We start from the raw sequence: 10,737 nt of genomic DNA, 5'->3' as shown, positions 1-10,737 counted from the left end.
CCTTCCACGGCAACTTCAGCTACGTGTGGCTGCGCGGGCTGGAGCGGGCCCTGCCGGGCCGGGCGCCGCGCGCCGTGCTGGCCAAGGTGCTGTGCGACCAGCTGCTGGGCGCGCCCGTGGCCGTGCTGGCCTTCTACACGGGTGAGTGCGGCCCCGCTTCTGCCCCCGCCCTCCTGCGCCGCTCCCCCAGTGCCTCGCCCACGGCTTTGGCCACTTCTGCCGTGCGCCCTGGGCACTGCTGGCTCTGCCAATTAAAAAAAAAAAAAAATTAAAGCCTTGTTTCATGTTCCCAGCCCAATCAAGTCCAAATCCAGGGGTCAGTCCACAGCCATATGTGGCCCTACAACCAGCAGACATCCTCCACCACCACCTGGGGCTTCAGATATTTCCAAAGTCTTTTGACCGGCATCCTACATGGAGGCTTGGATGCCCCCACGTTTTGCCTGCCCTCAGTCATATGGCTGCAGAAGCAAGCGAGGGAGGAGCCTCCCATTTCCATAAAGTGGGCTTTAAGCCCCAACACCTTGGCAAGTACATGCCAGAAGCTGGGAATGCTTAAGGAAAACTGCCTTTGTGGGCTCACATGGTGTTTCCCTTGCCAGGTAAGTATCAAAGTGTCCGAACCTACCAGAAGGATAGATTAGCACAGCCCAGGTCAGGGCTTTAGCCACTTCTGCTGCAGGCTCTGGGCCCTGCTGGCTCTGCCAGCATCCGAGCCAGGGCTTCAGCCACTTCTGCTTTTGTGAAGGTGCAAAATGACTTGTAGTCACATCTAGTTGGGAAAGAGCATGCCAGCTTGGCTTGCTGCTTGCCTGTTACCAGGGGCCCCAGAGGTAGTGGGATCAGTGGGACTATGTTTCTGGTGGGTCTGAATCTGCAGGATGCCATGTGCCTCCGTCAGGATGCCATGTGCCACTTGTCCTTGCCCTCTCACTGAATTCACCGTCAGCCTTCTACACGTGGCCTGGGAAGCAATTTGGGGATCTTTGGGTGCATCTGCACAAGATGCTAACAGCGCAGTAGCCTAATACTGCGCAATAACGCGTCACAGCACAAACAGTGCTAATGCACTACTGTGCGGTATTATTACGCTACTGCACAGTAGCATCACTTAAAAAGCATTCACCGGTGCTACTGCTCAGTAACTCTGGTAACTGTGCATTTAATATGGACTTGATTATACAAGTACTTAATTAAACACACAGTAACCCCTGCATTAATGAACATGTAGATGCTCTTAGAATGAAAATTAACATGAGTAATTACTCATGTAATTGTAACTGCTGATTACTGGCTATTGATCTAGTGGGCCAGAGCCATGGTGGCATGGCTTGTGTTTTGCCTCTGCTGCTGCAGATTTAAAAGGAATTACATCAGTGCAGAAGTGTAGTGACAGCTGTGAATCAGCCTTAGAGCCTTTACTTAATCCCAAATGACATAAAACACTTTACAGATTCATTGTACAAACTTTATCTAATCAAATTTGACTCTTTTACTTCACTTGCCAAATTGTATCAGGCCCCTCCTTCACAACAGCTGCTTAACAGCAACTAACAGCTTTGTAGGACAGTGGATCTATCTACATGAGACGGCTTATTGTGCATTAGACTAAGCTAATGTGCAGAAAAGAATCACTGTCTACACGTGCACAGCAATTACTTCACAGTATATTAGTTTAATGTGCTGTTTCCTAGTACCTGTGAATACGTGTAGATGCTGACTGGGAGTAAATTGCTTCTGGTCAGACTAGGCAGAAGGGGATCACGGGGTAAGGAGGCAGGACACTATCTCGCAGCCACATGGAAATTGGACTTGTCCCAATCTCCAGATGGCTGGGAGGCAGCTTAAGCCACTCTGCCCCACCCCCACCCCATGCCCCGAGCTTAGGGCCAGCCCGATCTTCCCCTGACTGTGACAGAGCTGCCTGTCAAGCCAGGACAGCTCTTCCTTCTCCACCCTCTGGAGCTTGGAGCTAAGCCCCTGTGCCCTCTGCTAGCCCAGGGCTGGCACCTGGGGGAGCTCCCCTGGCCACTGTAGGGGGGCAGAGCAGGGCAGGAGCAGCCCTGGACTGAGCTGCTCCTGTCAGGCTCAATTTGCTCCTGCTGGGGGTGCATGTGTAGACAAGCGCCAGGGAGCACCTTGGTGGCAAATTGCAATTAACTGATGACAATATTGTGTCACCTTAAAAGCTAATGAATGTGAAAAAGACTTTAAAATGAGTAGGATGGTTATAGAGATGGGAATAATTTAAGAAAAGATGGTAGAACAAGCTAGCGTAAAATGTGATTCTCATTTAATTTAAAGTAAGTGTGAGATCAGACTCAAGATGATTAGAATCATTTAACTCAGTAGCAGGTTATTCTTATTTTATGGCCCCAAAAAAGAAGTAATTTAATTTATATTTGAAGGGAAAAGAAGGGACAACCAAGCCCAAATTAAATGTTATTGTATGTCACAGTATGAACAAATAAATGCACAAAAATGGTTTGATTAGAAGCATAGCCATAATGTGAGGGATAGAACTGATGTAACTAACAGGGCAGTGTGTTACTAGGGGCAAAGCTGGAGGAGTTGGCAAGCCTCTTAGGATATTGCCTGGAACTGGAAGCAGTTCCAGTTCCAGGCAAGTGTGGCTATGGTAGTGCAGCACTGTATGTGGGCTGCTCTGCTAAGAGGCCAGGGGGAGTACTGCCTTTTGGGAACCTTACACAGGACACAGAAATCTCACAGTATGCCTCCAATTAGAAGGACCAAGTAAACTATGCAAATAAAGCTGTAATAGTACTGTAATAGGAGACCTGTATAGTGTAACAGGATAGGCACCCAGGTGCAGTAATAAATTATACTGCAGAAGCAGATAATTACAGTGCATAGTACACTATGTATACCACAGCCTGCAATTCTCAGTTATGAGCCAATCCTGAGCTGTGCTATGCAGCTTCAGAGACCCTGGATACAATAGTAATCTAGTCTGTGATTTTAAGATCAGAAGGTATTATTACTGTTAGGTAGTCTAACGACTTGTGTAACAATGGCCATCCCTTCTGGCTGAACTAGAAGTTAACCTGCAGTAAGTACAACTTCTACACTTCATGTAAACCATCCAGACTGCATTGCATGGTGACTGCTGCAGGGGTTAGACCTTCGGAGCTAATCTAGGTACAGTGTATGAATGGCATTCTGACCACCTGGTTTTATAACCCTGAGCAAAGTGCCTAGTCTTGTCTACTCCATAGTTTCTACCATTGGCACCATGGGCAAATAATATTGTAGTCACTGAACATGCAGCCTAATGAACTTTGTTGATAGGATTAAAGGAGTCAGTAGATCAGGAATTGTGATTGGGCAGTATAAATCAGCCATGTGGAAAATATTTGCTTTTGTTTGTTTTCTAGCTTTCAAAATGGTATGTGACATTTTTTGCAGAAGGTAACAAAAATAAAATTAATTTAAAAAATGTTTTCATATTTGCCATTTTTCTGCTTGTCCTGAATATTTTGCTGCCAGGTATGAGTATACTTCAGGGGAAAGAGGACATTTTCTCAGACTGTAAAAAGAAATTCTGGAATACTTATAAGGTGAGGTAATGACCTCATTGCCAAACAACTCTCCCTCTCATTGTTGTAGTCCTTCTCCCTTGTGCTTGTCATCTCTCCCCTTCATGCTTGTCATCTCTCCCCCTCGTGCGTGTTTGTGAATGGTACAGTTAAATCAAAATGTGAAGAAACCTTTTTCGAAGTTTGTTTGATATGATTTTTCCTTCTTTAAACTTTTTGTGTTGGGACTCTGTGCAGGAAGACTTCAATAATTCTGAAATGTGGGTGATCTGATATGGTCACTATCTCCAGATGGGCAGGTTGACTCCATCCTTAAGTTGTAAATTATATGCCCTTAATAAAGTACCTGGCTATGTGAACAAGAGCATTGTGCTGTAACAAAGATAACTACACCCAAGGGTCCTGAGAAATAGCCATACATAGATGTTTAGTTATTAACACACTTGGCACTGCTTATGTGAACACCTGTTCAGAACATTTGTTTTAAGGGCATCTTTGTTTAGTAGTCTGTACTCTTTGCTAACAGATTTTTCACTTACAGAAACACAATTCTTCCCTTTAAAAAGACTTTGATGACTAAAAATGTCAAGTTTTAGCTTATTTTTCTATGTATGTAGAATCATAGAAAATTATTATTATCATAAAATCATGTTGTGGGAGACTGTATCAAAAGCCTTGCTAAAAGGATGTACACCACATCCACAGAACCAGTCATCTTATCACAGAAGTCAATCAGGTTGGTCAGGCATGACTTGACCTTGGTGAATCCATGCTGACTGTTTGTAATCATCTTCTCCAAGTGCTTAGAAATGGATTCCTTGAGGATCTGCTCCATGATCTTTCCAGGGACTGAGGTGAGGCTGACCAGCCTGTAGTTTCTTGGATCCTCCTTTATCCCTTTCTTAAATATGGGCAATATGTTTGTTCTTTTCCAGTTATCTGGGACTTCTAGAGATTGCAATGAGTTTTAAAGATGATGGCCAGTGGCTCTGCAAATAGTTCCTAACTTGTTCTTTCGCTACTGTTGTCTGCTCACCTCCTCCCCAAACTGTGCTTACAGATACAGTAGTCTGGAAGCTGACCTTGCCTGTGAAGACTGAGGTGAAAAAGGTATTGTGCACTTCAGCCTTTTCTGCATCCTCTGTTACAAGCTTGTCTCTCCCATTCAGTGAGAACCCACACTTTCCCTAATCTTCCTCCTGTTACTGACATACTTGTAGAAACCGTTCTTGTTATCCTTCACATCCCTTGCTAGCTGCAACTCCAATTGCACTTTTGCCTTCCTGACTTCGTCCCTGCGTGCCCGAGCAATACTGTACTCTTATTCTCCTCCTTAGTTGCTTGTCCAAGTTTCCACTTCTTATAAGCTTCCTTTTTGTGAAATAGTTTACTGAAGAGTTCCCTGCTAATCCAAGCTGGTCTTCTGCCATTCTTGCTGGTCTTCCTGGACATCGGGATGGTTTGTTCCTGTATTCTCAGCAAGACTTCTTTAAAGTACAGCCAGCTCTCCTGGACTCCTGTTCCCCTCAGACTGGCTTCCCAGGAGATCCTACTCATGAGTTCCCTGAGTGAGTCAAAGTCTGCTTTTCTGAAGTCCAGGGTCCTTGCTCTGCAGCTCCCCATCCTTCCTTTCTTCAGGATCCTGAAGTCAATCATCTCATGGTCACTGCTGCCCAAGTTGCCATCTACTAGTACATTCCCCACCAATTCTTCTCTGTTTGTGAGCAGCAGGTCAAGAAGAGCATGGCCCATAGTTGGCCACTCCAACACTTGCACAAAAAAGTTGTTCCCAACTCTCTCCAAAAACTTCCTGGATTGCCTGTGCGCTGCTGTATTGACCTCTCATCAGATGTCAGGGTGATTGAAGTCCCCCATGAGAACCAAGGCCTGTGATCAGGAAACTTCTGCTAGCTGTTTGAAGAAAGCCTCATCCACCTTATCCTCTTGGTCTGGTGGTCCATAACAGACACCCACCACAACATCACCCTTGTTACTGTCTCTCCTGTGACCCTAACCCAAAGATTTTCAGCAGGCCTATTTCCTACAAGGGTAGGTGTGTGACAGTGATAGATTGTAAAACTGAGCTAACCAGTAATTTTCAAGATTTTCCAAGCCCCTGAGAAAATATATAGCAGCAGAAAAAAGTAGGATGAATAGTGCAACATTAAGGGTGGAATTCTGTTTCCCTTTGTGAATCTATATGGCAGTTTTCTGACCAACTACTTGGCTGTTTTAGGCTTTGACTTTGCGGTGTGGATGTATAAGTATGTGCATGTAGACATGCACAGTAGTGGTATACACTGGCCAGATATGTATGCATGTACCCGAGTGTAAGTCCCAGACAGTTGATGGGAAAGAAAGAGTGCCCCTCTCCAAAAAATAGTCCAGGAAGCTGAAGGAACTTTTGAACCTGTAACTCTTTGACATCCTAATATAGGACTTTAACTACCACACCGCAGGTCAGACATTATCTAGTCCCCTCCCTGGTGCTTCTTTTGAAGCTGGCCCCCTGGACAACCAAGAGAGGGAGGTATGGTGGTGGATGGTGTGTGGCTTAGCAAGATGGCTGCTATTACTAGTGACCGGCCAACTATGTTTTCACAACTTAGATGGAGATGTGTGTCTGGAGTGGATGCGCACATGTAACCATCTGTGTACCCAGCTAGTGTGGAGCCTGTTAGGCGTATGTAGTCTATGTATGCACACTTGTGTGTCCATAATACAGGGAAACAGAATCACTGCATGTATGTAAGTGGCATTTTTGGCATTTATGAAGCTAGAAAACTACCATTTAGATGTACAAGGGGAAACAAAATTCAATTCTAGGCATATTTTTCCTTACTTAATGGGGCCACATGGGCCATGCATTGAAAAAGGAGCATTTTTTTTAAACTGTAAAATAAGGGTTCTCAAAAGTGCGGCTGATAGACCAAGTGTGCCCTGCCAGCTCCTTTGATGCAGCCCATCATACAGGACTGCCTCTTTGAAATAGATCTTTAGGGGGTGAAACTTTGCAAACCCTTGCTATAGAAGCTCTGTATTCTTATAAACAGGGGTCTGGATTTTCTGTTTTCCACGGAAAAATGGAAAAAAACCATGTATTTTCCCTTTTACCTGAGTAAAAATGGATTTTTCATTTTAACAGAGAAACACATGGATTTTCAACTTTTGGTTGTCTGCAGGCTGGCAGAGCTGCAGTCTACAAGGGGTTGGGGGGGAGTGATGGGAGGGTGGTCAGGCAAGGGGAACCATGTGCACACATGCACATTGCTGCCAGGCTGCCTGGAGAGCAGCTTCCGCAGGTAAGTCTGGGGGGGACGTGGGGACTGAGGCCCCCATAGGGAATGAAGGAGGGAGCTGGGCAGGGCTGGGGCTGCTGCCCAGCTGGGGTGGTGCATGGGGCCCAGAGCTGGAATGCATGACTGCATGGCCCCAGTGGGGAGTGGGACAGAGCCGTGGGTGGCTTGTCCAGAGGGCTGAGGAAGGGGCTGGCTCCCCATTGCTGTGCACATTTCTGGGCAAGGCAGAGGGGGCACATGCCCTCCAGATTTGTTCATGGGGCAGGGGCAGGCTGCCTGCTGTTGGGTCTGGCTCCCTGCCCTGCTACCCTCCCTCCAGGGTTTCCACAGCCCAGCAGGTGGGACCTGGCATGGCAGGGCTGCTGCAAGCCCCACACTGCCATTGCAATGTACCCCCTGCCTGCCCAGCAGCAGCGAGGGTGGTGGCTTGGAGCTGTGCCGCTCACTGCTGCTTGGTGGCACATTGCCATGGCAGCATGGGACTTGCAGCTGCAAGGAGTTTCCCTGCCCAGCCCCACCCTGCCCTCCTGCACCAGGTCCTACCTGCTGGGCCCCGGAAGCCCCAGGGGAGGGCAACAAGGTGGCGAGCCTGAGTCCACAACAGGCAGCCGCCCCTGCCCCTGCCACCATCGGCTCTGCTTTGGCTGTGCTATCCGTGGAGGAGGGGGAGCCATTTTGCTGCAGCAGCTGCCGCCTCCCATAAGTGGCATCTGGGGCTTGGGCACTGCTGTGGGGGGCAGGGGTCTGCAGACCCGGGGGACAGGGGTCTGCTGGCCCTGTAGCCCTGGCAGCTGGGGGCCCCCTCCAGCAGGGCTGGGCGGCTGTGGGTGAGGAGTGACGGGCCTGGACGTGCGTCCTGGTGAGCTAAGGGAGCTCTGATTTTCCATGATAAGAAATCCAAAATCAAGTACCAAATTTTATAGGTACTTAGAAATTATTTTATTATAGCAATCGAGGCACTGGTAGGCTTCCAAATTGTTTTAAAATTGTAAATATATCAGTAAAACATTGTGTTCAGCTGATACCTATATATAGTGGCATTTCATTTTAATCTCAGATTTTTGGATTTTAATCAGAGAATTTGTGATTTTTGTCAGAGAATTTGTGATTTTTAAACAGAAAACCTGCTTATAAACAATGCCCATTGTACTGTTAAACAGTGCCCTTCCATTGGCTTTGCTTACTCTGAGTTAATTAATTTATCACTTCAGCTCTGAGAAATGGCTTTATAGTATATGAGCAAATAGAAGGAATATTGTAAGTGTGAAATAAATATAGAGTTCAATGGCATTTTTCATGCACAAATGACATAAACATTCATACATTTAAGCATTTGTTCACCCATCTGGTAAATGCACTTACATATCGGGTGTCATGTGACTCTAAAGTCTGGCTGTATTCAGATTTTAACATTTAAAATTAGTCAGAATGCTATCTCTTAGAAATGTTTAGGGAAGCACCTAGGGGATGAGTACTTTTAAATAAGGCAACCTTTAATTTGAACAGCCTTATCTCAAATTCAGCCCCTTTTATTAAAGGTATTTTAATACCTTTTCTAAAGTATTTTCTGTTCCTTGTCTTATCCTGTAGATTAAATGCATGTATGAAATGTATAATAATAATAAATCACTTTCATTTCAGACTGGGCTGATGTACTGGCCTTTTGTACAGGTGAGTTTCAGTGTTAATTCAATACCTTTCTTTGCCATGAATCCTGATTCATCATTTCTGGTGCACCTAATCTTCAGTAGGAAGTCAGTGGAAATTCTAGGTGAGTAGGATCAGGGCCTAACATTGCTTGGAGCACTCACTGAACCTTTTTTCTTTCCAACACAGCTGTCAAACTTCATCTTGGTCCCTGTTTACCTGAGGACAGCTTACACTGGACTCTGTGGCTTTCTCTGGGCTACCTTCATTTGCTTTTCACAACAGAGTGGGGATGGCACGGCAAAATCAGTTTTTCAGTTGTTCCAAAGAGAGAAGGTCAAAACAGATGATGAACCATCGGAGAAATGAAAATGATGTTTAATGAAGTATTCCTATTAAGTGGTTAAACAGTACTTGTAAAAGCCAGTGAATTGTCCTGCCAGCTGATTGCTTTTTCAAATGAATATTTCTCCCAGTGTTCAGTGGTGAATGTATGAGTGGAGCAATTTGTTTTTGTGCCTGTTTAGTTTTGCACAAAAGAGGCCAGTTGCGTATTTGTGTTTAATTATTTTCATGCTGCCAGCCCATTTCCTCTGGGACTATAGCCTGTAACAGGGCTGTGCAAGCATTTGCACATCATCTGCCAGCCTCACTGGGGAGAAATATTAACTGTAATTTAATTTTCAAGCAACTTATAATTGCTAGAAAAGCAAGAATAGAACATTAAATCATCAATGTTTGTATGTGCCAATTATCATCAGGGCAGGATTCCTTTCGCAGAACAACATTTACTGAAGTTTTCTCTGAATTCCAAAAAAGTGGCATTAAATTTGTATTAATTCTGAGATAACAGAAACTATTTCATAGGGGCCATTTTCTTATATTTTTCTGACTCTTGTCTTAGTCTGCATGAGAATCTATACAGATGATAACCTTTCAGAATTTACCAGCTAAGCTCAAAATTTGTTTGCCCAACCTTTCCTATAACTGACAATAAGGGGAAAATTTAACGTTACCTTGCTGTAATTGCATTTCTTGGAGAAGGCTGTTATACTAAGGGCATGCATCAGCAATATGTCGCTCATATGGCAGAACCTGACTAACTAATAGAAAGCCTGTATGCACTTTTTGCCCATCAGCTACTCATTTCTGAATGCTATGGAAAGGGTGTAAAGGGGGGAGTGCAGTCATCTCGGTTCCTTCCTCTTGCTTCCTTAGGGTGAGGACTGAATTATGATTTTGAGGGAGAGGGGAAGGTGTGCAAGGAATGGAGTTTGCAGAGCCTGTCTCAAAGAACTCCATTTCTGACCAAGTAACTTTCATATCTCCTTCACATGGCCTTTGTATATTCTCACTCATAAGACAGATTGGTATGTAGTGACTCTGGAAAGAGGGTAGGACAAGGTGAAAAATGATGATCGCATTGAGCATACCTCTGGAAGAAGGTATGGTGATCGCTGCTGTGTAAATGGAATGGGACTCAAAATAGCAACTTTATACATTCCCGTGACTGGAATAAATATGAGACTAGCTAACAAAGATGCCTCTGCTCTAGTAGAACAGGATGTTTTGCTTTATGGAATGAGGATGGCAGCTAATTTGTAAAATTAGGCCAGTTTAAATAGTGAAAGCCCTCTTAGGGCGCATCCAGATGAGTGCAGATGTTTGTATCTCTGGGAACAAGTAGCAGCGGCACAATTTGTGCCGCTGCTACTTGTCCCTGGCAAAAGCCTGTGCCACACGTGCTCTGTGCCTGGCAGGTTACTCTGGGTGGGGTAGGGGAGGCTGGGGCCAGCAGCTATGTTGTCCCCAGCAACCTTGCCTATGTTCCTGGGGGCCACCCAGGGCTGCAGCCGTGGCAGGAAGCCTGGCCAGCAGCTGGAGTGTGTCTCCAGCCCACCAGGCTCCAGTTTTGGCCAGCATGCACTGCCGCCACATGTGCCACTCTGTTTTTTTTGAGCATGGGTGTTTTTACCTAGATCCTAGAGATCCCAGGGTCAAAAAAAGCCCCTCACGCTGCAAGGTAGCAGCACAGGAAATGCCTGCATGTGCAGCGTGTGATACTGCAGATGAGCCTGAGGTACCACATATTGCACATCTGCGCTTGTCTGGACATGGCCCTAATGTACAAAGTATTTCATTTAGTTTCTGTTTTATGCAAATGAGAATTGGAGAATAACAGTAAGTTTCTGGCTTGTTTAATGTAGAATTCTCCAAGTAGAATAAGGAGAAAC

The 10,737-nt window shown here is 45.5% G+C and overlaps 1 protein-coding gene across 1 annotated transcript; it reads left to right on the top strand.

Moving 5' to 3' along the window:
* Positions 1–5: 5 nt before the first annotated feature.
* Positions 6–10,415, top strand: MPV17L (MPV17 mitochondrial inner membrane protein like; the record flags this gene model as incomplete). The annotated part of the gene is made up of 4 exons (XM_019507379.1): positions 6–141; positions 3,508–3,578; positions 8,498–8,527; positions 8,693–10,415. Coding segments are annotated over 4 exons (417 nt in total), but the record flags the coding sequence as incomplete, so codon positions are not given.
* Between the last annotated feature and the right edge of the window lie 322 nt (positions 10,416–10,737).

This window comes from Gavialis gangeticus, unplaced genomic scaffold (genome assembly GCF_001723915.1).
Source record: "Gavialis gangeticus isolate Ggan-Ray unplaced genomic scaffold, GavGan_comp1, whole genome shotgun sequence".
In the NCBI taxonomy this organism is placed as follows: Eukaryota; Metazoa; Chordata; order Crocodylia; family Gavialidae; genus Gavialis; species Gavialis gangeticus.
The sequence above is the reverse complement of the archived record's forward strand: the minus strand, read 5'-3'. Positions and strand labels throughout refer to the sequence as shown.